General features: G+C 38.6%; 1 protein-coding gene and 1 non-coding gene across 3 annotated transcripts in view; both read right to left on the bottom strand.

Moving 5' to 3' along the window:
- The window catches only part of Otud4 (OTU deubiquitinase 4), a 51,639-nt gene that overhangs the window by 6,640 nt on the left and 18,135 nt on the right, over positions 1-26,864 (bottom strand). For both annotated transcript variants that reach the window (XM_008827482.3, XM_029560823.1), the window contains 13 exons: positions 25,691-25,772; positions 24,247-24,379; positions 21,345-21,402; positions 20,779-20,896; positions 20,612-20,676; positions 15,175-15,269; positions 12,504-12,604; positions 12,219-12,405; positions 6,135-6,297; positions 3,470-3,593; positions 2,389-2,444; positions 1,413-1,496; positions 435-573 (listed from right to left, as the gene is read on the bottom strand). In XM_008827482.3, coding sequence (XP_008825704.1) covers positions 435-573; positions 1,413-1,496; positions 2,389-2,444; positions 3,470-3,593; positions 6,135-6,297; positions 12,219-12,405; positions 12,504-12,604; positions 15,175-15,269; positions 20,612-20,676; positions 20,779-20,896; positions 21,345-21,402; positions 24,247-24,379; positions 25,691-25,772 — 1,405 coding nt within the window. The remainder of the gene's footprint in view (positions 1-434; positions 574-1,412; positions 1,497-2,388; positions 2,445-3,469; positions 3,594-6,134; positions 6,298-12,218; positions 12,406-12,503; positions 12,605-15,174; positions 15,270-20,611; positions 20,677-20,778; positions 20,897-21,344; positions 21,403-24,246; positions 24,380-25,690; positions 25,773-26,864) is intronic.
- Positions 10,345-10,448, bottom strand: LOC115069348. The gene has a single exon (XR_003848627.1). It is a non-coding gene; the product is annotated as a U6 spliceosomal RNA (small nuclear RNA).

Genomic DNA, 26,864 nt, shown 5'->3' with positions numbered 1-26,864 from the left:
ATGTTGAAAGTAGAATGGTGGAATAAAAAGATGAGAATTCCTGCCCTGTCTCAAAAAGACCCAAAAAAAAAAAAAAAAAAAAAAAATTCCTTTAAGACAAATGTCCTGCAAAGTATGCCTCTGGGGAACATAACAGTATGGCCTATGGCAGAAATATCAAACTGTGGCACCAGTCAGTGCTGAGCAACTAAAGACAACAGTGGAGACAATGACCTTAACTATCAGGTACCCGAGATTATAAAAGCACACCCCAGTCAACACTACGCACATGAACTTGACCCTCCCATACTGGAATACAATCAAGTTAAAAGCCCTGTGGGCTCCTACACACAAATCTTCTCTGTGGTCAAGTTCACAGTCAAGAACTTGAAGCCTCCGACTTGAAAAGTTTTTGTTATAGATTGTTGGAAAATTTTTCTAAATTCTTCTCTTACCTGTTGGTCCAAAACTTGTAGGTTCACTTGGCCAGGCTGGCACAGTGGCTGGTAAAGAAGGCACTGCAGGAGGGAGATGTACTTCTGGAGAAACTAGGAGGGGAGCTGGGTTTGACAAAGATAGATGTTCTGCTGGCTTCTTCAAGAACAGGGCAGAAAAAGAAAAACTCATCATTTGTTTTGACTCAAATTTTAATAACCAATGTACCTTGGAGTTGCCTTTCACACAACTGAAGTATAAATGTATAAAGTCCTGCTATAGAAGGAAGTAACTGTTCAAGCTAGTTTTAGAGATGAAAAATTCAACAGCCAAAATTCACATGCAAATACATTTAATCTTAACAAAAAGTTGCCTACCACAAGTCACAGAAGTTCCAGGCAAAGTTAGAAACAACACAATGTTTTTTGAGGCGGGGCGGAGGGGGATTCACAGAAATCAACTTCAAAGTCCAAGGCTTTTCAGAAAAGCCTTTAAATAAAATTGCATTTAGCTTTTTATAATTTTATTAACACAAGCAATACTAATTCAAAGGCATGCAATGGTTAACGTTTTCTCCTCTCATAGGCAAAGAACCAAACTGTCCACTGAACCCAAGTTTGTTCATTTAATTGGAAAACTACTGATACTTTTTAAAATGTGTACTAAGTCATTGTGAATGATCCAGGTAACTTCTAGAAAACTTACAGTAAAAATTCATTTTCCTTTTGGAAATAATTTTCAACTGAGGCATCATAAAATTAACACAAGGTACCAAATATTAAGGTTAACAAATACAAACATAGTCAAAATCAATTCATAAGATGATCAGAAATATTCTATAAACATTGATATCATAGACCAACCAGAATTACAGAAAAATCTTAACAGCAACCAAATTATGTCAGAAAATGTTCTTTGATTTACCACACAGATACTTTCATATACAGAGAAAAGAAATGCAGAGAAGACAGCATTACATGTCAAATGAGATAACTTACTTGTTCTACAGGAGAAGATGGGCACTCTATTTGCTTTGACTTTGGTGGTGACGATCCTCTTGCACATTTATCATCACCAGTTTTCTTTGGTAGCAAGGAAAAAAAGTAAAATTCACTTTAAGAGGCCTCCACTCTGGGATAACTATGGTCGCCTTTCTAATTCACCCTAACGTGCATCAAAAGAACCAACCACTCGTGATTTTTATTTTATCACACTACTGGGCAGTTTTTCTTTGGGGTATGACATCTGCAAACATAGCTTTTCTATTATTTAAAAAAAAAAAATCCAACCTATAGGGTGATAGGGAGTAAACACTATTTTGCAACTATTAATAGAGGGCGGCCGAGCACACTGAACACCTTTAATCTGAGCACTCAGGAGGCACAGGCCAGTCAGGACTACATAGCGAGTTCCTGGATAGTCAAGGTTACAGTGTCTTTTGAAAAAAGATAGAGCATCCTGAGGTAGGTTGAGGAAATAAGACTTTCTCTCCTCAAGCTTCATCACATTTTCCATTTTCTACTTCATTTGTAAAATATAAATGCCTTCCATCTTTTCTTCTTCATACCACACTATCACAGAATTAAAGAACAAGAAGCAAAAGAGGCTTCTGACCTCCACATACACCATTGCAGGCACCCATCTGTGCATGCACATGGGCACACACAACACAAATAAATGAAACAAACTTTTTTAAAGAAAATTATTTTAAAGAATTAAAACCTTGGGGCTGGAGAGATGGCTCAGCAGTTAAGAGCACTGACTGCTCTTGCAGAGAATGTGGGTTCAATTCCCAGCACCCACATGGAGGCTACGAACCATCCCTAACTCCAGTTCCAGGGGACTCTGAAGCCCTCTTCTGATGTCCGCAGCATTGCACGACACAGGTGCACTCACATACATGCAGGCAATACACTCGTACACATAAAAATATTTTTTTTAAATGTTAAAAAATAAAAAGAATTAAAACCTTACCTCCAATGCGTTTGGCTCAGGTTTTTTATCCATGTGAGTATGCACATGTATGGAGTCTGTAACAGATTAAGATTAAGAAAGGCAGCAACAACTACCAGGTTTGAATACAGAAAAACAAATATGAAGACAAAGTCAAAGCTCCATTTACACCATGTGTAGTATGTGAAGCACTGAGGTTTTGTTTTGGTTCAAGTCAATTTTACTCTCCAATGTCAAATGTGTGACATTAGGTGACTTTTCAAAATACATTAATCCCTTCTTACTCGCAGGGGATACATTCTCCCAGTTGAACACCTAAGCTTATAAATTCTATGATTTTTTTTCCATACATTTATAAAGTAGGCACAGAGATTAACATTAACAGCAAAATAGAATAATCGCAACTGTTCTATAATAACAGTTGTCTCTACCTGTTATCTTACTTTCATCTTTTCATTTAAAGGAAATACTCTGTGGCTTTTCTTTAGGAATTCAATTGCCCACATCATTACTCTGCACGTGGGGATCACTGTTGCTACACAATCACTGCTACATCCAGACAAAGTGATAATTAAGACAGCTACTAAGTGACTAATGGGCAGGCAACACCAGCCAAACGAACTTTCACATTGTGAATAGGAAGAAACAAGACAGCACAAGACTTGATCAGGCTACTGAGAACAGTACTCAATTTGAGTAGTATGAGGTGATTCGGACAATCTCCATTTAGTATTCTCAGATAAGTTTACCTTGAGTTCTTAAAACTGCAGAAAGCAGTTAAGAGCGGTTAAGAGCACTGACTGCTCTTGCAGAGGACCCGGGTTCGATTCCCAGCACCCACATGGTGGCTATGAACCGACCTTAACTCCAGTTCCAGGGGAATCCGAAGCCCTCTTCTGACCTCCAAGGCATTGCATGACACAGATGCACTCACATATATGCAGGGAATACACTCATACACATAAAATAAATGTAGTAAGTAACTTTTTAAAAGCCAAAAAACTGCAAAAAGCAGAACCATGGGTAAGGCAGGAATACCATATGTGACGTCAAAAATGGCACAGATGTACAGTGTCTCCTTTGAAATGACGACCAAACGTACCTCTGTCTTTCCGCTCTTCTATGTCCATTCTCCGCCTGCTTCCTTTCCTGTCACTTCCGTGTGAAGATTTTCTCTGGGCACATGAGTTGTTACTCTGAGAAGCTGACTGACTGACTGATGAGCTCTTTAAAATAAACAAAGTCACATTTTGTATTAAAATTTATGAACAAAATATATAAATAAAAGTTCTACAAATACTACTCAGAAATCTAGCCAAATTTTTTGAAATCCATAGCCTAATACTTTGGAAACTACTTGATAGGATCTGAAGACCATATTCAATTATGCTTTACATTAATTACTGAATTAAAATATTATGTACTCACTCAGTCATTCAGCCTAAATTAATACACATCTCTTACTTCATGAAATCGTAATAATCAAACGTTTACGTTATAATTTATACTGTCTGCACAAACAGCAGTATCTTTTCTACTAACCTCCCCAAGAAAGTCCTTTGTGAAGGGAAAAATATGAATTAGCTGAGGCAGTGCTCCAGGACTCTCATCACTGAAATGGTATTTATAGTCAAGAGCAAATCACCCAAGCTCTATATGAGCCATGACTATGTAACTGGTGAAACAAAGGGACCAGAGGAACTGAGGGTTCTTTTTGTTTGTTTTGTTTTTGAAGATTTTATTTTTGGGGCTGGAGAGATGACTCAGCGGTTAAAAACACTGGCTGTTCCTGCAGAAGACCTGGGTTCGAATCCCAGCACCCACATGGCAGCTAACAACTGTCCATAACTCCAGTCCCAGGGGATCCGACAGCCTCTTCTGTCCTCCATGGGCATGGCACGACACGGGTGCACTCACCTACATGCAGGCATAACACACATACACATAAAAATATTTTTTTTAATTTAAAACAAAAAAGAAAATTTCATTTTTAATTAATGTATGAGTATTTTCCCTGCATGTATGTAAAGTGGACCATGTCTATGCCTGGTGTCTACAGAGGCCAGAAGAGGGCATCAGACTCCCTGGAATTGGAGTTAAGAATCGGTGCTAGCTGCCTTGTGGATCTGGGAATCAAACCCGGGTCCTCTAGAAGAACAGAAAGTGTTCCTAACTGCTAAGCCACCTCTCCAGCCCCGTAAGTCAGGTTTTGGGTTTTTTTTTAATAATATTTTATTTATTATTTTTATTTTATGTGTATGAGTGTATTGCCTGCATGTAGGTGAGTGCAACTATGTCGTGCAATGTCACAGAGGTCAGAAGAGGGCTTCAGAGTCCCCTGGAACTGGAGTTAAGGACTGTTTATTGCCACCATGTGGGTCCTGGGTCTCGAACATGGGTCCTCTTCAAGAACAGTCAGTGCTCTTTACCACTGAGCCATCTTTCCAGCCCCAAAAAGTCAGGTTTTTAAGATAATTATCACAGAAGGTTCTAAGATTCTTGTTATAGCACTCTTAATGTAGCATACAGCAAAGAGGCTAGCAGTCTTCCAGTTTCTAGAAAACAAATCTAATCCACTATCAAATCTGACACCAGTTCAAGCATTTAAGTATTAAGTAAGAAAACTTAGTTTTAACAATAAAAAAATTTCATAATCTATGCCCATATTACCAACTGATTTATATTTGTCTATTACAGAAAAGCTTCGGGAAAATAGCAAATAAAACATGATCAGCACAAAGCCTATCCCAAACGTTTGACTTGGGCACAGTTTTCAATCATCCCTAAGCTCCAAAATGAACTTCTATTCCACATAAGCTCCTTCCAACTGCGCTGCTCCCTCAGGCCTCTAAGGAATTCCACAATCAGAAGACAGAAAATTGAACACATGTAGTTTTATTGAGTTTTTTTTCTGGTACAGCAGGGAGCTTTCAACAGCATTCTATTTTGTTTGTTTAATCCACAGTTAACATTCTATATGAAAGAATCATTTGAGTATTATTTCCCAAGACTTAATGAAGACCACAGGCACAGAGTTCCCAGCACCAATCAATTACTCCTTCCATGTCCTGTTAATGAAGCCTCACTCATGTACTATGGTTTTCCCTCTGACTGCCTCCAAAAGTTAAAACTAAAGGTAGAAATCTTTCTTTCACCAGATAAGTATCAAGTACAAAGTACAGTCCAGTGTCTGACACATAAACAAAGACAAAAATCGCAAGTGCCACTACTTCCAACCACCTACACTTGACAGAGGGCTACCATGGGCAGATCAAGTCATCGTACATTTGATAAACAGTGAAAAGGTTTTCTGACTGTCCAGAAAAGTGAACAGTTAACTGAATCATGAGCCTCTAAACCACAGTTTTTGCTAGCAAATTATATGTCTTTTGGTCCAAAAAGAAATATTAAATACCGTTAGGTGAGTAAATCAATTTCCTTGCCTCAACTGACACCAACTTTTCAGTAGCTACTTACCATGTCCCTTCCTCCCTTCCTTCCTTCCTTCTCCCTCCCTCCCTTCCTTTTGGGAAGAGGGAGTTTTTGTTTTGATACAAGATCTTACTATATTGCTCAAGCTGCTCTTCCATTAAAGGATACTCCTGCTTTTCAAGTAGCTGGGATTACAGGCATATCATCATGCCAGGGTCTATCTAATCTTTAAGGTATTTTCAGTTTAAGAATTATCCATCATCAGAAACTAAGGTTAATACAAACTATACTAAGAAGGACTTCTAAGCATTAAGCCTGAGTTTCTATATACGTACAGAAAGGGCTGGAAAAGCCTGTTCATCCCGGTTCTGAATCTCATACAGCAAACGAGACTCTTCAATAGCTTGCTTCTCTCTGCGTTCCTCTGGGGAGAGGCCAAAATAGTGAGATTCACGATTCAGGTGATCAAAATCCTCAACTCTTTCACGATCAGGTTTTCTGTCAAATGATAAAGCCTTGTTAGGATTAAAAAAAAAAACCAGACAAAATGTATATAGTACAAAAATGAAGTAATCTATTTTGCCATACAAATATAACTGACCAAACACCACTGATTGACATTTTAGACTGCCTGTCTGAAACAGAAACACTCACAGCACTCAAGCTCATTTACAAAGTTAAGATAAACTTACAATGGAGGAGAAAATTAAACTATAACTCGCTTCCTTCTACAGAATACAGAAGTAATTGAATTTTTCATGAAAGCAGAAATTTAAGTATATTCTTCACGCCATGTTCCAACACTTTCATTAAAATTTTAGTCTCAAAAGGAAATAAAGGAATGGTGGGGCCAGTAACACAGTTTAGGCTATTACCAAGTCTGACCACCTGAGTTCAACTCCCAGAGCTCACAAGGAGAAAAATGAATCCCACAAGTTTTCTTCCAGCCTCCATACATGCATCATGGCATGTGCATACACACACACATAAACATACATAAACAACTAAATTAATTTAAAAATATAAGTTTTTGAAAAGGAAGTGAGAAGAAAAAACTTTTAGCTTAGGTCTATTCTGATTTTTCTGTTCTAACAGCAATGGTCAAATTAAACGCTTGGACCACCCTCCTGAGTGTTAACAGCACTAAGAAAATGGAGAACTGAAAAGAAAAACAAAAACAATGGTATGTGCCAGGTTGGGCATTAGCTGCCACCACCGCCTAAAATATAATTTTACTCAATGAAAGATCACAAGAGATTCATGAATACAGTTTAGTAATAAATGTAATGTTTTATATGGCTTATAGCCATTAAATACAGTATAAATACTATATCATCAACTGCACAAATAGGAAATGAAACTTTAAAACGTACAGAAAAACTACGTTATCATAATATAGACAATGTCATTATTTAAGTTTTAAAATAAAAGCAATTAATGCCTTCAGATAGTCTTACTCCAATAGTACTTAGTAAAAAGCAGGAGGGCAAACCTGGACCCTCAAAAATCTCAGACTACTCTGTGAGTGTAGCGGCTGTGATCTCAGCAAACCGCCACAGAGTGCCTGTTCTGGTCTGCCCCCAACCCCAGCATAAGGGCAGAGAACACAGTGGACTGCCTGAGAGTGCCCGGATCCTGCCTCCACATGGTGAAGCCTTTGAGAGGGAACTGACACTGATTCTAATCACTCCAACAGTAATCAAAGTGCCTGAAAGCAAATCCTGAATCCATCACTCTCTTTTTGGCAGAAAAATTAGGAGGAACCCAATAGAGGGATGATTTGGAAGTTCTCATCAAGAAAGTCCAAAGGACTCTCAAAGGAACATTTGAAACCTGCCTTGCTCTGACTTTTTTTCTAGTTCCCTGTCTAGAACCTGTAATGCTAACTAATCTTGCCTTTACTTCTTCACATCTCCTATTCACCAGTCAAGGACCTTCTTTTCCCCCTACAGAGGAACAGTTATGCAATTTGGGAGTCTTTTAGATAGACCCACTGAAGGGGTACCCCAATTTCTCACCCTGCATCCCTATTCAGCATGGAAGAAGACAGAGCAGTCTGCACCCTGATTCCCTATCCACAAGCTGGGTAACCTCTTCAGAGGATGGTGTGATTAAGAATCGGAGGTAGGAATCGGCTAGGCAGTTAGGGTAAAAAGACCCCAAAGAAATGTAGCCAGTTTCTTGGCTAAAAGTCAAAATGTCCTTGGGCCTGTTAGCAACATACTCTGTTCCAAGGCCAAAAATGTCAAAAGTATTTGGGAGCTCTTATCTAGTCTCTAGGGTTACCTCTTCAAAGGGGGGACTGTTAGGGTAGCAAAAAGCCAGAGAGAGAGAAAGAGACAGAGACAGAGAGAGACAGAGAGACAGAGAGAGAGAAAGTTGCCAGAAGGGAGTGATGGGGAGATATGGGAAGGAGTGGGTGTGGATTTGATCCAATGTATGTAAGAAATTCTCAGTAAAGTTTTTTTTAAAAGTTAAAAAAGTATGAGTATAAAGTCATCGGGTAGATTTCAGTGGTAATGTTTGTGATCACCTCTACTAATTAGTATAGCGTAAAATTTTTTTTTTTTTTTTGGTCTTTTTGAGACAGGGTCTCCCTGTTGCCCCAACGCCCAGCTATGACATAAATTTTTATGTTTCCTCCTCAAATATAACTCATATTTTTAATTTGTTGATTCTTTTGTGCGTATATCACACAGAACATCCCAAACAATCTTATTCATCTATATACCCACTTCCCAGATGGCACCCTCTCGCAGCCCCCCCCCAACCCTTATATTCTGTCATCCCTGCCACTGTCCGCTGTGTTGTCGGCACCCCAGCCAATCCCCACTACTTGTCCAGCTGGCGAATCTAATCAGCCTATCTAGAGGTCTTTTGTTTTAGGAGGGTCAGCTGTTCCTCATCTAGGAGCAATCAGTTGTCAATATTCCTTTAGATAAGATTGGGGTCTGCTGTTCATTTTCCCAGTTCTATGCTGGGTTACTATCTGGGAATCCCTTTGGCCACCCTGGCCAACAACTCAAAAGAAGGTATCTCCTGGCATTGTTTCTTGTTATGTAGCCATTAGCTATACATATTGACTCTTAAAAAATATTGGCCCCTTTAATCTTTGGCTATACAGGGACTTTCAGGTGTTAAGGTCATACAGATGGCCCAGATAAACCAACTTATTTTTACTCTTTAAGGCCATTTGAGGATCTGTTCCTCAGGGGTCACATGGGCTTGGGAGGAGCCCCTGGCTCCTTTCTTCTACCCAATGACTTTATGTCCATACACAGGTGCCAAGGATCCAACCATGACTAGTAATAATCAGATACATACAGATTAGAGATGCATGTGCCAACATCTAAGTGTTATTAGCAAAAACAATGAGTCTTTAAGAAACAGTGTATTTTAAAATGAAACGGAGATCTTTTTCAAAGGTTAAAAACTCATTCAATTTATGTCTTACAGAGTTTATACTGAGTTCAATATTGTATAACTGTAATAATTCAACTGTGAAACTAAAAATTTTATAGCGACTTTTGAAAGAGATGTATCTTTGCTCTGGAAATTTTTACTGAGTATGTTAAAGCGGTAATGAAATGCTTCTTCTGAAAAATAAATAAAAATTTTAAAAAAAAGAGTATTATGCATACTGAACATCTCTCTGAGCATTCTGGAGTCAACACCAGAAATACTCTGGATACAAATTAAATTGTGACAAACAAAAATTTTCTAATAGTCATTTAGTAGTCTGTGGATTTTCCTTTAAAATGTTTAAGACACTAAAGCATACCCTTTCCTTCTAGGCTAGGGAGAAACTGCTTCGACTCCATCAAAAACAACTGTATGAAAGACATTTTGCTTGTATCAATGACCTTCCTACAACTATTCTAATCAAAGAATAATTCTCAATTACAACTAGCTGATATGACATAAACATTCCATCTGAGAAAAGGTAACCCATCATGTGCCAGTGTTCTTGTAAAGGAGAAAATTATCACATAATTAAATAGTATTAAAACCTAGCCTGAGGGGCTGGAGAGATGGCTCAGCGGTTAAGAACCCTGGTTGTTCTTGCAGAAGACCCGGGTTCGAATCCCAGCACCCACATGGCAGCCAACAACTGTCCGTAACTCCAGTCCCAGGGGATCTGACAGCCTCTTCTGTCCTCCGTGGGCACTGCATGACACGGGTGCAACTTACCTACACGCAGGCAATACACACATACACATAAACAAAAATAATAAAATCAGAACAACGACGACAACGACAACGACAACCCTAACCTGAACTGGTTAGATTACCGGGTGGCCATTATGAGATGTTAAACTCCTAGTTACGGTCTCTCAGGAATGTCACCCAAGTTTCCTTCACATGTACTTCCTCTTCTGATTAGTGACGACACTGAGAATGTGGTGGTGTGTTTGCACATTTATTTTCATTGGGTTTCATTTTTTAAAATATTTTTATTGAGTTTTTGTGCATTTCATACAACAGATCTTAATCAAATTTACACCCCTCTCCACACCCCACTGGATTTCATGCATTCTGTCATATAAACATATGGAACGCTTCACAAATCTGTCCATCCTCCTTGTGTAGGGGACAGGCTAATCTCTGCACTGTTCCAATTTCAGTACATGAGCCGCTGAAGCAAGCACTCATTTTTAAATTGTATTTCATTTATTTGTTTTGTGCATGTGTGTCTGTTTATGTGCTTGTGTGGATGTGCAGTCATTCATCTTTTTCTATCCACTATGTGGATCCCAGGACTGAAAATCAGGTCTTAAGGCTTACCAGGGCTAACACCTACTCTGCCTAGTGAGACCCTACCCAGCCTGTCCCCAACCCCACCTTGTCCTTAGGCAACCTTCCTGATCTGCCTGCCAGAGACCTGCATTCTACAATGCTAAGAAATGGAAACAAGGAAACAACCTAAATGTCCCTCAAGTGACAAATAATGAAAATGTGGTACACATTTACACACTGCAGTTCTATTCAATGGTAAAAAAGATGAAATCATGAAATCTGCAGACAAAAATATCATTCACCACTCATCAAAGAAGCTTCTTTTTGCAACCAAGGATGATGCACACAGAAGGGCACAACTGGCCAAAGTGTAGAATAAGAGCTTACAGAGTACATGTCCCTGGATAGAGCTCTTATATTTAAGATCACTCACCCATGGCTCAGGGACCATTGTAGAATAGAGGGCAGAAAGATTGTAAGGGCCAAGGTTGGTACACGATCATAAGGAAACATACTTTTCCAAGCCTCTGGGAACTTGATCATATGAACTTACAGCATTGTTGAATTCAGACAAGCACCCGGAAGAGAACTGAGGAATGGGGAGGAGGCCCCAACCTTATCTTAGGAGCTACTGGCGGCTAGTCACTGCTAGGAGAGGGAGAGTGGGTTTTCTTTAAGGGAGAGAGAGACTCTAGATAGACTGACTGTACTCAAATGGATGAACTTGCACTGGGGGACCCCTGGGTATACAAACTTGACTCAGTAAGCTTTAACATATACGACAGAATGCATGAAATCCAGTGGGGGGGACGGTACAAAAGGGATATGACTAAGATATATTGTATGAAATGTGCAAAAATTCAATAAAAAACAATGAAAATACTAACAAAATAATAGTAGTAACTTTTTATTTTGATCTTACAAAAATACTGAAAAAAAACAAATACTAAAAATAAAACAGGAATTTTAAAATGTCATCTTTCAGCTTTCATTTGTTCTCATGTAAATTTAAACCTAGTAACAATTTAAGTAATAATAAAATTAAAATAAAAGCAACAAAAATTACAAAATAACCCAATACTGGATACCTTTGAAAAAGAAAACGAAAAAAAAAAAAAATCACTGGGAAAATACAGAGACAGTATTGGGATAACCATTTAAGTGTTTTGGTTTTTTGTGCATTTTATTTTTCACTTTAAAGCCAGGGTCTTATCTACCAGGCTGGCCTTGAACTCGCTACATAGCTAGCCTGAAATAAGCCCCAAAATAGCAGATAAAAGGAGAGACCCTGCCTCAACAAGGCGGAAGGCATGAAAGTACCAACGCCAAAAGTTGTCCTGATTTCCACGTGCTATGGCATGCCTGCATGCATCTATGCAAGCATTCGTGCACTTATGTACACACGTGTAATACACACACACACACACACACACACACACACACAATTTAAAGACGATATAGCTACAAGACAATCAAACCATCTGAAACAAAACATTCAAAAACAAAGGCCATTGTTCCCTACAATATTACTTTCCACTGTTCTGGAGTTTTGTCAACAATACTTTTAAATACTGCATTATAAATAATTACGAAAAGCTGGTAATTATTAAAATGAACATAACGGCATACATACACCAATGCCTCTCATATGATCTGCACCTCTCTCAAATTCAGGAACTTACCTGAGGAGCTGTGAGGGTGTTCTACTAAGAGTCTTATTCTCACTGGAGGATTTCTGTGACTGGGACCCTGAAGCATGAGCAGAAAATGCATGTTGTCTCACACCTGAAGGATGCTGCAGTCGAGGAGGTAGTGCTGATGGGGTTTTTATTGGCTTGCTTGGATTCTTTGGCCCTCTATAGTCCGTGTCTGTGGTAAAATACAAAAATATCTCAATTTTCCTGCTGTAAACTACTCCAAGTATGATTACCCTAAGCCCAAAGAAGTGAGAATTCGATGTGAACTACCTGAATGGGGACTCTGTCCAGAATTAGGCTTTTTCACCTTCTTTCCCGACACCATATTCCAGTTTTCTGGGGGAGGGGCCTTGAGGTTCCTCAGTACATGTCTTCAAAAGGAACAAGATTTGCTAGTAACTGAAAGTACTCCCAACAAGAAGACTCCATTTTTCCATGTTAGTTCTTACATTAGAAACAAATTTAAGAAACTGGAGATATAATTCAGTGAGCACCTGTTTAGCAAGGCCTTGAGTTCATTCATTAACCAGCACCAAAAAAAATACATAAAAGCAAACTTTAATTAAAAATCAGAATTTAAATTGGGCTAGGAGCACTTGTCTAACAAGTCCAAGGCCTTGGGTTCAATTCACATACCATCAAAAAGTAAACAATCAGAATTTAAGTAAAACCAGCATTTAGCAATTCAGACTTTAATCAAATAAAATTATCTAAGTCATAAGCACATTCTACAACTTTAAAAATGGAATAGTACAAGAACTTAAATCTAAGCAAAGGACTAAGTTATAAAGAACAAGTGTTATTCAGCTATTTAATTAGCTAATGGCAGTACAGTTAATATAACAAGAGAGAATTTTATTTTGTTAGAGACACCTATAAAAATCTAACAAGTGAAAACCTTATTCTAAAAGGTATACCTGTAAACATCAGAGAAATGGTATAACCTCTGGACTTGCTTTAAAATTGTCTTTTTGAGACAGGATCTCCCTGTAGCCCCAGCTGTCCTGGAACTCACTATATAGACCAGGCTGGCCTTGAACTCACAGATATCTGCCTGCCTCTGCCTCCCGAGTGCTGGGATTAAATGCGTGTGCCACCACGCCCGGCAAAATATTCTAATTTTATTCCCATTAAAAAGTAAGTTGGCGAGATGGCTCACTGGTGCTCTTGCAGAGGATCCAGGTTTGGTTCCCAGCACCCACATAGCAGCTAACAACTGCCCATAACTCCAATTCCAGAGGATCCAAAATCCTCTTCTGCCCTCTACAGGCATTGCATGACACAGTGCACTTACTCACAGACATTAACACTCATACGCATAAAATAAAAATAATAGAACTTTAAAATAAAAAAATTTTTAAGAGGTACACAATTAAAATATTAGGTAAGAGGCCAGGGCGCATGCCTTTAGTCCCAGCACTTTGATGGCAGAGGCAGGTGGATCTCTGTGAGAAGCTAAAAGTGGGTGCTGATTGTACTGTGCTACACCTCCCCTTTACATTTATGTACATTTAAATTTTTTCACTTAGTAAATTTCATGATTGGCTTTGGTTGTCCAACATATGTGGAAATCACCTGGGCAATCACCACTAACAGATTTGTCTGTGGACATGTCTATGAGGCATTTTCTTGATTACTGAGTGAGGTGGGAGGGCTAAGCCTGCTGTGAGTGGTGCTTTCCCTGGGCTGGTGGTCCTAGATTGTATAAGAAAGTAGGCTGGCTGGGCATGATGGCACATGCTTTTAGTCCCAGCACTTGGGAGGCAGAGGCAGGCGGATCTCTGTGAGTTCAAGGCCAGCCTGGTCTATATAGTGAGTTCCAGGACAGCTGGGGCTACAGGGAGACCCTGTCTCAAAAAGACCAAAAAACGAGAAAAAGTAGGCTGAAGACAAGCCAAAGGACCAAGCCAGGAAGCAGCATTCCTTCATGGTCTCTGTTTCAGTTCCTGCCTCCAGGTTCCTGCCCTGAATTCCTGACTTCTGTCATTGATGGACTGTGATCTGGGAGTTGTACGATAAAATAAACCCTTTCCTCAAGTTGCTTTGGTTATGGTATTTTTATCACAGCAAAAAGGAAGTAAACTAATATGGCAAAGTGTAAGGTGCTATTTAGTGCCATTTTCTCTAATATAGGCAGCAGTAACTCAAAAGGTACACTAAAATGACTCTGTAGTAAGTCAACAGTGTTTTTCTACTCTACCTGACACTGACAATCTTGTTAACTGTAGGCAATGCAGCAAATTTCCAAACTGACTTTCTTTAGAACACATTTTAAACTGTGGGCAATAACCTAAGCTTGCTTTAAGATACAACCATGTAAAACACTCAATTTGAACTTCAAATGTTTTTCCTTTTTTAAGAGTGTAGTGTACAGTGTGAGTGTGTGTGTGTGTGTGTGTGTGTCTGTGTGTGTCTGTGTCCATGTCTCTACTTTTAAGACAAGTCTCTCAATGAACCTGAAGCTCATCATTTTGGCTAAGCTGAGGGCTTCTTAGATCCACCTATTTGTATCCCCTTAACACTGGGGCTACCAGCAGGCACAGCCATGCTTGTCTTTTAACATGAGTTCTGGGCATTAAAGTTGAGTTCCTCTTGCTTGCACTCCAAGTGCTCTAACTCACTGAGCCATCTTCCCAGTTCCTTGAACAATTTTTGAAGATCTGACCAAATTTACTTTTATATATGCGTAATACGTTTCATTGAATGTGTAAATACACAAGCATTTAAGTGTTCACAACCAGACATAGTGGTGCATGCGTTTAATCCCAGAACTCAGAAGGCAGAGGCAGGTGGATCTCTGTCAGTTCAAGGCCAGCCTGGTCTACATAGTGAGTTCAAGTCAGCTAGGGCTACAGGGAGACCCGGTCTTAAAAAGTGTTCACAATTATAGCAGGCTCAATGTAAGCAGTAGTAAACACCTTGACTGAAGGAAAATACATACTTTTTTCCCAGTTCTTCAGCCAAAACCGGTCCATTCTCAGAGTGAACACCCTGAAAATCTGTGTTAGAAAATTTTCCATTATGATCCAATCTAACCTGTTAAATAATGCCAGAGAAAAATGATCAGTCACCTGATATCTTTATTATCTTGAATTAAAGAGAAAATAAGCATTCATCAGAAAAAAAATAAAGTACATACAAAAGGAATACAACAGAATCTGTCCCTCTATAAGCTTCTCAATCTCCACGTCTACCTAAAAGAGAAACTTTTATTTGTCTTGTCAAATTTTTTTCTAATTTTCTAAATACTTCTAGAAGCAGCAGCAAAGAAAAAGCTCCAAACATTACCAGCCATCAGCCTATCCTGGTTCTGAACCCCCCAGGCCTGAGTTTTCCACTGATTTGTAGCATAACCTTAGGTAAGTTACTTACCTGCTTCAGTTTCCTCATATGTAAAAGGGAACTAATAATATTAATACGTAAGAGAACTCATGGAGACGCAATGGAAATGTATATGACACATAGAAGGGACATCAACTTACACAGCAGCCACTCTACGTATGAGCAAGATTATTGTTATAATTACCATTTTCCCATTGTTATGATGTTAATAATATATAAGGGCTGTTTTGCTCCCTAAAAATAGATGCTTCGGCTGTGAATGGTGACATGGGTAAGTAAGCACGGAAGTTCCTTTCTAATTCAGCGGCACAACTGACTTCTGCACTGGCCAGTCACCGCATTAGTTAACACAGCACATTACATGCAGCACTGCTTTACACAACCTCTTTCTATCAGCATACGAGTCCTCAAGCTGGCATTTCATTCCTCATTTATCATGACACTGCTTGCCTCTCTCTGAAGATTTTGCAATAAACAGGCTTTTAAAGATTTTTAAAGAATTTTATGGATATGTGTGGGTGTCTGTATGTATGCCCCACGTGTGTGCGAGTGGCTATGTATGCAACAGGTGGGGGGTGGGGTTCCTGTGTATGTCATGGGGGGACAAGGTGCCCACAGGCCAGAAGAGAGCCTCAGACACTTGGCACTCAAATTACAGACAGCTGTGAGCCACCTGATGCATGTGCTAGAAACTGAATTCCCACCCTCTGAAAGAGTGAGCAAGCAGTCTTAACTCCAAGTCATCTCACCACTCCCTTAAAAGATTATTTTTATCAAATGTTTAAACTGTCTTATACACCTCAGTAAACAATTCACATCTGAATCATTTTAGTTAAAATTTCAATTACATTTTATCCAAATAAAATAGCCTAAGACCCAGCATTCCAGAGGCAGAGGCAGAGGCAGAGGCAGAGGCAAGCAGGTTTCTGAGGCCAGTCTGGTCCACATAAAAAGTTCTCAGCTTGCCAGGGTTACAGTGAGACCATGTCTTTTTTTTTCTTTAAAAAAATAAAAGCAAGGCCAGGTTTGGTAACACACACATCTTTATTTTATTTTTATTATTTTTATTTTATGTTATGAGTGTATTGCCTGCATGCATATAAGTGCACTGTGTCCTGCAGATAATACACACCTTAATCAGCACTCAGAAGGCAGAGGTAGATGAAGCTCTGGGAGTTCAAGGCCAGCCTGGTCTACATAGTGAGTTCCTGACCAGCCAAGACGAGATAAGTTAGATCCTGTCTCAAAATGTAAAACCCAGGTTGTAATCCCAGCACAGCACTCAGGAGGCAAATGCAGGCAAATTGTTTTTGAGTTGGAGGTCAGCCTGGTCTACACAGCAATTTCTAGGTCAGCTGTGGCTATAAGGAAACCCTGTCTCAACAAGCCAAATAAATAAATAAAAATAAAAAGCCAGAGTAGAAAACAGAAGATTTAAAAGAGTATGCTTAGCTGGGCGTGGTGGTGCGCACCTGTAGTCCCAGCACTTGGGAGGCAGAAGCAGGCAGATCTCTGTGAGTTCAAGGCCAGCCTGGTCTACATAGTGAGTTCCAAGAGAGCTGGGGCTACAGGGAGACCCTGTCTCAAAACAATATAAAGAGTATGCTTTACCATCTACCTTATTTGGCATCTAATTTTCCAAAGCCAACTGCAACCTCAAAAGAGCTATGCTTATTTAAAATAATAGGCCACATAACTTTAGTAATAAAGCAATCTTCTCTTCTCTTCCTAGGAAAGCCTCTAAAAACCCTGGTTTAACTGTCCTTGTTCTCTTTCAACTTCTCAAAATCAATGTATTAAATTTCTACTGAGGTCCACAAGGAGAGCACATTTCTGACAATTCTGTAAAGAACCATCAAAATGAGTCACCTACTTACCTTTTAAAAAACCTATAATCAGAATATTGTTAAAGACTATTAAGGTAAAGTCTGTCATTAATGCCATAGATATAATCCTGGTCAATCAGACACTTTTCAGATAGACCAATTTATCATAAAGCACATGAATATTGCCCCCATAAAGCAAGAAGAAATGTTTGGGTTAGGGATACAGCTCAGTGTTAGAGCACATTTGACTAGCATGTACAAGAACATGAGGTTCAAACCTCAGCACCACACAAAATAAAGAAAATCCTATATTTTTTAAGAATGTTTGTTGAGCTTTTAAAAAAGCAACAAACACTTAGGGGTCTGGAGAAATGGCTCAGTGGTTAAGAGCCCAGGCTGCTCTTGCAGAGGACCCAGGTTCAATTCCCAGCATCCATATGGTGGCTAAAAACCATCCATAACTTCAGTTCCACGGGATATGATGCCCTCTTCTACTCTGTGGGCACTGTACGACATGGGTGCCATAACATACATGCAAGTAATATACACATAAAATAAAAATAATTCAAAACAAAGATACAAAAAAAAGTTTTTAAAAAAACTTAAAAGGCAACACTTTTCTGTTTCTGAAATGGGAGTATTTTTCTATTTAAAAATAAAATTGCCGGACATGGTGGCACACATCTTTAGTCCCAGCACTCCCAAGTCAGAGGCAGGAAAACTTCTCCTGATCAAATAGTTATATGTCTAAACCACAAATAATACATGACCCAGTACTAAAAATAAATAAATAAATAAATATAAATGTATATAATCTTAGAAAAATTGTGTCTTTTTGTATATAAACCTTACTTGTCCTTCATTTGTTTAATCACTCTACTTTTTAGAGTCACCCCAAAACCCAGTTCTGAAACAACCTTGACAAAAGTAAATGTGTTTACTTTTTGGTTAGCAGAGCTCTGCAGTTCCAAATGTACTATGTGGTAGAGTTTTTTCAGAAATTAGGTTGTACTGAAAAACAAGTAGCCCAACCGAAACTCATTTTTTTCCAAGTTTCTTTCATGTCCTTCTACCATTATTCCGTATTAAAACAGAGTGTTTTAAGGTCATAGCCCTTTCCAAAAACCAAACACATAGCTCTTGTGGCTATGAGATAATTCGCAAATGCTATGTTGTGTGAGTAGGCTGTCAGCATTGGTAGATACTGGCAGATATCTACCTCCAGGTGAGTGTGGTCCCATCCCCTTTACCAGAGGGAGTTCTTCAGGTGGGCAGAGTACAGGTTACCTCTTATGCAGAGGTCTTGCCCTCTGTGGGATTCTTATTCTACTTGTACCGCCCATTTAATAGAGAAATTTAAGAAAATTTTGAGGCTAGCTGTGGTGACACAGTAGTATACACCTGTAAATCCCAGCACTGAGAGGTGGAGGCAGGAGGATCAGGACTTCAAGTTTATTCTTGGCTACAGGGAAAGTTCAAGGCCAGTCTGGGATACCTAGGTCCCTGCCACAAAAACCAAAAACTAACTAAAGAGACTTTCAGAGAGTGAATACTCCAGATTTGGGGTACAGTTTGGGGTACAGTTCAGGAGTTTGAGGTACAGTACAGGGAAAGGAAAAAATGTGTCTTACAGCCAAGGTATTCTTTTATTCAAATGAACTGAATATATATCTGAAAATCTGAATGTTGATAGTTACAGTGCTACTTGAAGGTCCAATCACTGAATAAACAATTCCTGACACAAGCTAGGGCCTGATCAAACTGCTGCAGAGTAAGTATGTGCAGTAAGTCAGTGAACTCATTTTCCTGGTGTACAGAAGAGCCGCCCCGAGCAGCTTAGTAATCAGTGGGTGCTATTACAGTTGTTTATACTGAGTGCTATTTTCCAGGATGGAATAAGTTAGATTTGGCTGATCTAATGAATAACAATGTTCTTCTTTCTATGCAGACCTTCAGCAAAGAAGGTACTTGGAAGCCACAGGCTCACCTTCTCTATTAGTAATTATTAATGAAGAGTTCTCCATAAGGGAGCACTTGACTGTTAACTGATAAATGCACCAATTACTAAAGGATAAGTCTCAAGCCAATCAGTGATGTCTGCAGCATCACTCTAGAACTGTCTTGTGTCACTTTTTACTACCTTCTGGTTAGAGCCTTTCAGAGTCCCCAAAGCAAGTTAATCTTTCTGTCCATCTACTGACTTTGCCCCAGTCAGGCAAGCACTTCCTAGACTGAGAAAATCAGCTACAGGCAAACCTGTTCTGTTCCATTTGGTTATCACCCAGTCAGCAGAAGCTCACTGTGTACTCAATCTCACACACCTCTCCCAGAAGCTATAGGATGTCCGCTCATTGTTGCTGATGGATGTCATCCAAACACTGGGATCATCTCTTATGGTTTTGTGCAATCATTGTAATACTGCAGTATTAAGATTCATTATAGTGCATTTTTTTTGAAATGTGTTAAAATTTTTAATTCAGTAATATAAACCAGAGCATGCTGCAGCAAATCTATTTATAAAACTTAAGATTAAGTAAAAAGGAAAAGGAAAAAAGGGAACTGTAAACTACTTTATCCAGTGTCTCTACAGCCTTACTATTACTAAGATTTTGGACTACATAGTTCTTTGTAGGAGAGAGGCAGTCCTGTGCATTGTAGTATGGGTAGCCATCTCCACAGAATAACCACAAGTTATCAGTAATGCCCTCCTTTCTAAAATAAAAATCTCTACATACTTCTACATACAACATCACAGTTAAGAAACAGATCTCATCCAACTTCTCTGTAACAGTCAGTCAAGTCCAACACAGTAGCTTACTGAAAGTAAAGAGAACTCTCAAGTTTCACTTGTCAGCCCAACAGAAACACAGTATTATATATCAAACTCTCCCATAAACTTTCAAAAGCAAATTCACCTAGTAAGTCAATTTCAAATAGATTTCAGTGAATTATCTGCCAATTGTCATAAAACACCTAAATTATCTAAAATGATGTTACTTCTTTCAAGCAATCCCAAAGAAAATTATTCTAAAAGATCATGTAATAAGATACTGTGGTTTTAGTTACACACAAAATTTTAGCACTGAAATAATTCAAATATCTATATAGGATAAATGTGCCCTGAAATTCAAATTAATAACACACTCAAATCTTTTGGTTATTATCACAGAAGACTCAAAGTCCATTCCTCCACAATGAGAAATCACTTACCTGGCATTTATCTCCAACTTCATATTGTAGTCCAGCAGCAATGGAATAATCACGTTTTTGTTGAGCTGTTAATTTTGGGGGGGAGGGAAATCAGTAAAATAAGTTTACTTCATTATTTTCAAGTGCAACAAAGCAATACGATTTAAAAAAAAAAGTTTAAAACTCACCTTGCTTTGATTTCAGCCAAATTTCATACTCCACATTTCTATAGACTTTTGGGTTCAGTGACTTAAGAACCTTTCTAGACAAAGGAAAGCCAGCAGAGTTCTCACTGTTCTCTGGGTTCTAAATAAACAAAGTCAGAAGTCCAATCAACACAGAAATACTTTTAAAAACATTGTTTTAGATATGCACAAAAACAAAACCAAACAGAAAAAACACTTGAAAAAATAAGAAAGCAGCAAGATAATTTGTTACTAGCAAGGTAATACTGACTACTGAAAATAACCAAAATTCCATAAGGTTTTATTATATATTAAAGAATTAAATGGACTAGAGCGATGGCTCAGCGGTTAAGAGCTCTGGCTGCTCTTGCAGAGGACCTGGGTTTGGTTCCCAGCATCTACACAGCAGCAAACAACCATCTATAACTCCAATTCCAGGGTATCCAACATCCTCTTCTGACCTCCGTGGGTACTGCATCCGTGGATACATTTACATGCACACAAACAAAATACAAATAAAAGTTTAAAATTTTTCAAGGAAAAAAATTCAAAGTCATTTTTAAAAATACCTCATTGCCTGACAAAGGTTTAAGTTCATTCTCAGCAGCAGCAGCAGTACTTTTACTCCTATAAAGGAATATATCCATGATTAGGAAAAGGACAATGTATTTGCAGATAATTTGCTTTCAACCTCAATGAAAACTCAGTAGCCACATGCCAAAAAGTGAAAGTTATACTCCAGTAAACTCATAAAATTTTATCATATGTATAATACATAATGCATGTATGTGTGTATGTATACAACAGAAGTCAGGTTTATTTCTTATTGACTCAGTAATCAACCACGTCCTTTAACTCGTAAAATTTTATCATATGTATAATACATAATGCATGTATGTGTGTATGTATACAACAGAAGTCAGATTTATTTCTTATTGACTCAGTAATCAACCATAAAACAAAACAATGCAGTAGGAGTGTTCAGAATTATTGAAGTAATTAAATTATTAACTTAAGATTCAACATAAAATTTTTCACAACAATATGGGGTATTTAAGACATTTAAAAAGAAATGTTTCTATTATAACAAAAATGTCTAATTCAAGTTAAAGGACGAGTTATATATAACCAACCCTTTCTCAAAATCACACCCTTCATCAAACATCATCGTCAGCACAACCAAAGAATCATCATCAGGCCATTTTTCATTCATTCACTCAACAAGTACTTGTGCCAGGAACCACCTAGTATTAACTGCTTGGGTGGAAGCAGGGAACAGGAGAAACAAAAACTGCCCATCCAATCTAAGAACAGGCACAAAGTAAAGAAGTAATCAGTACAGTAAATGCTACTAAGTGTAGTGAGGAGCAAAAGGAGCAAGCATAGCAATGTAGACTCAAATAATAAAAAGTGGACGAGGGAAAGCCCTTGCTGAGATGTCTTTGAATAAGGCTTCCTTCCTTACTACCACACTAAGCCAATTTATTCTTGACAAGGTTAAATCATGTTCTTCCTCCCTTAAATCAGATGTGACACATCAAAAAGATTTTCTTACCCTTCAAGAACAGGAGACTCAAACTCAGGGCTCCCCACACTGTTTCACTCTATCATCAGGTTTTTGGTTTGGGGGGTTTTGTTTTTTTTTAATGTGTATGATTGGCTGCATGTAAGTGCACCTGTGTCGTGCAATGTTCCGGGTCCCCTGAAACTGGAGTTTCAGACAGTTGTTAGCCATCATGTGGGTGCTGGGTATCAAGAGCAGCTAGTGCTCTTAACTGCTAAGCCAGCTCTCCAGCCCAGGATGAGAAAATTTTAATTCAGCAAATTCTTGGAAGCTAGACATAGTGGCATATACCTGTAATCCCAGCATTTGGAAGGTGAAGAGAGGACAATCAGGAGCTCAGTCACTCTTGGCTAATAGTGAATTCCAAGACTACCTGGGCTACATGAGACCCAGCCTCAAAAAAAAAGGCGAGGGGATGAAGAGAAGGCTCTGCAGTTAAGAGCACATTCTGCTCTTGCAAAGGATCCAGTTAACACCCACATGGGCAGTAAGCTCACAACCATCTGTAACCTCCAGCTCCAGGGGATCTGACACTTCTGGCCTCTATAAGCACTGTACTTAGATATGCAACCCACATAATTAAAAATATTTTTTTAATCTAAGAAACAAACAAAGCTCAGTGGTATAGTGCTTGCTACATTACAAGAGGCTGTAAGTTTGATACGCAGTATACAAAAGAAAAAAAAAACTCTGCAGTTCAAATCAAGACAGACAGACAGACAGACAGACAGACAGACACACACACACACACACACACACTTTTTAATGTGTTAAAAACTAGCTATCCAAAAAAGGAAAAGAAAAACAAAACTAGGCATCTATTAAAAATTAAGTTCCACCTATCTCTATCTTTATATATACTGCCATATTCTCATACAAGAGTAATATATTTTTAGCTTCAACAGGAATATAAATAGGGTAGGTTCTTATAAAAGATAAACTTCATATTGTTGATAAAAACAAATGCTACATATAGGCTTAATATAACATGATAAAATACATAATACAATATATAATGGAACTAGGTTCATGTACCTCACATGCTCTCATAGAAATCTCACAAACTCTCCCCTTCAGAAAATACTGAAAATCTCTCATTTTATAGGTAGAAATGAGGCATCTTAGAGAACTTAAATTACATGCCCTAGTGTATCTAGTTAGTTAGCAGGAAACCAGGACTGAAAACATGCCTGGATGCCCAGGGTTCAGAATCTTAGCCTGTATATTTTATATGGAAAAGAAAAAGCTGCCAGTGACTCTATTAAAAAGAGTCTATGGGCTAGAGAGATGGCTCAGTGGTTGAGAACACTGGCTGCTCCTGCAGAGGACCCGGGTTCGATTCCCAGCACCTCACATGGCAGCTGGAGGCCGTTTGTAGCTCCAGTTCCATGGGATCCAACACCCTCCTTTGACCTCCACACACACTGCACAACACACGTGCACCTACACACATGCAGGGAGTGTGCTCATACACATGAAACTAATATTTTAAGAAAAGAAAAAAGGTGTTTATCTATAAACCTTAGGGATTATCCAGAGCTGTGTATATATTGTAACACCATGCTGGGGCCCTCCATATCTAAAAGGAGGAGGCAGTAACAAAGGAAGAAAACGATAAATGACCAAAATAAGCATTTTTCTAATCATTGGATATGTAAACAACAGGTTAACTTTAAAATTTTACAAAGCACACACACAGGATCAAATCTATTCTACATATGCATATAGATTACACATGCATAGATTCTTATTAACCAAAAACATTTTAAAACAGTCCCATTGTAGAAACTAGGTAAAATTCACGATAAGAACCCTCAACCACACCTCAACATGTAAGACACCTATACATTAAAATGTTCCCTTGTCTGGCACTAGAAAAATATTTCAGAAGTGAAATTCATTCTTACCTGCAGGTGTCATCTTCTGAATCTGATATTTCACTACTGTTTTCATCTGCTCCTTCAGAAGTGTCTAGTCCCATCATAATTTTACTAACATCAGTTTTAAACACCTTCTCATACAGCAATTCATAAAGGAGAGCTGAAATAAATGAGACAATTTAAGCAACATTAATTACAAGCACTTTTTAAAAACAGGAAGAGGAAATATTCCTATACTCCTCAGACTTCTAAAATTCTAAGTAGATACATACAAGAACTATAGTAATAGTATTTAATCTGAAAGCTACCTATAAAGAACAAGGATGTTTGTGCATACAGGTTTGAATTCATGTTTCAGAATACTGAAGCACTTTTAAGCAAACAAAAAATAAAATAAAAATGCTGGAGAGAGGGCTCAGTGATTAAAGAGCACTGGCTGCTCTTGCAGAAGACCCGGGTTCAAATCCCAGCACCCACATGGCAAGTAACAAACACCTGTAACTCCAGTTCCAAGAGATCTGATGTCTTCTTTTTGCCTCCATGGGCACTGCATAACACTTACATACATGCAGGCATAACACATACACACAAAATAGGGTTTTAAAGACTTCAGATATTTGAATCAAGCATGATGAGAAAAGTTAAACACATATTAAACAATCACTTCATTCTATATACACTCTGCTTAAGTCTTCTGGAGCCTTCCATTTTATCTCAGCATATGCAGTATTACAATTCTGGATATATACATAATATATGGATATCACACAAGATGCCTAACCAAAAGTCTTGGGTAGAATACTCTGCATTCCTCTTTCCAACACTAAATTGTTGGAAAGAGGAATGCAGAGTATCAGAGTGCACTAGCCGACAAGGCTTGGATTTCTAGTTTTCGTTAGCTCAGAAACTCAGCAGTAGACAAAGCACTCATCAAGTTTCTATAAAACATAAGGATGTTCAACCTACTCTGACTTCAAATTTTAATTTTACATGAACTGAAAAGAAACTCAGAAAATATATTCTCCAGTACTGGGGAGATGGCTGTCAGTCAAGTGCTTGCCATGCAAGCTTAAGGGCATGAATTTCAAGACCCAGCACCCAAATTTCTCTTCTAGAATAGTACGTTCAAATGTGGCGAAGGAAGGTGAATTCATTCAGCCATGAAATATTTGAGAAAACTGTAGATGCTTTTGTGGTTGTAACAACGTGGTAGCAAATATTACTGACACCTAGTGGGTAGAGGCCGGGGTACTACTAAACACCCTACAATGCACAGGAATCACCCCAACAGAAGAATCTGACCCAAAATGTCAAAAGTGCTGAGGTTAGGAAACCCAAGCAAAACATCAACAAATGCTCCATTTGCTCAGTCATTTGGATTTTTAAGCTATATAGTAACAATGTGAAAAATGCATATAAATCCTTATTAAGCCTGTGTAGATTAGTAAGATAAACACAAGATAGTACTTACACTGACACATAGCAGAATTATCTTTATACTTTATGGGATAGACAATATCGTAATGATTTCCATTCGAAAAACACAGTAATACCTGAAGAGAAAAAGCAGCACATTCCAACTCAATCAGACACATAACATTCACAAAGGAACTTCTATTTCCAATGCCTCTGAATTACTGGTTTGCAAATTTCTATTTTAGAAACATAAAGATTCAATGTTGTCAAACTATGGTACATCACAATACATAAGCATGGTGAAAAAGTAAAACAGCACTTACGTCAGTAAGTTTCCCTTTGGTTTTTGTTCGTTTTAGTGGTGGTTGGATTTTTAAGACAGGGTCTCATGTATCCCAGGTTGGCCTCAAATTCACTATGTAACAGAACTCGGCCTTGAAACTCCGGATCCTCTGCATCAGCCTCAAGTGCTGGATTACAGGTATTCGCTACCACTTGTGACTACTTACTGTGTCTGGTTTTGTGTGTGAGTGTGTGGTTCTATAAGTATTTCCAGATGGGCATAGTGGTGCATACCTGTCATCACAGCACTGGAGAGGTAGAGGACAGGAAGTAAAAGCTAGTTTAGACTACAGAGAGACTGTCTCAAAAAACTAAAGTAATAAAAATAAATACCAAAGTACATGATTTCAATTATTTGAAGAACTAAGTTGGGATGGAAATATGGCTCAGCAGTTAAGAGCACTTATTGCTCTTGCAGAAGATCCAATATTGGTTCCCAGAACCCCCATAGTACAGTTCACCTGGAACTCCAGCTCCAAGGGACCCGACAACCACTGGCCTCTGCATGCGCCTGTATTCATGTGCACAGACACATACACATAAAGAAATTTTTTTTTTTCAAAAAAGGTAAGTTAATGCTAGGTGTGGCGGCACACACCTTTAATCCCAGCACTCAGGAGGCAGAGGCAGGAGGATCTCTGTGAGATTGAGGCCAGCCTGGTCTACATAGGAGATCCAGACCAGCTGGGGCTATGGGTCAGGTTTAATGACTCATACCTATAATCACAGCATTAAAAGGCTGAGGCAACAAAATCAAGAGCTTGAGTCCAGGCTGAACTGCACAGAAAGTCTTTGTACGCCCCCCAAAAATAAAAACAAACAAAAGAGGGAAAGGGAAGAAGAAAGGGAAGAAAGGGAAGAGAAAAAATGGGAATGGGAAAGGGAAG

The sequence above is a fragment of the Nannospalax galili genome, unplaced genomic scaffold (genome assembly GCF_000622305.1).
Source record: "Nannospalax galili isolate Female #2095 unplaced genomic scaffold, S.galili_v1.0 scaffold1272, whole genome shotgun sequence".
Taxonomy (NCBI): Eukaryota; Metazoa; Chordata; class Mammalia; order Rodentia; family Spalacidae; genus Nannospalax; species Nannospalax galili.
This window is presented reverse-complemented; position numbering and strand designations above follow the sequence as displayed.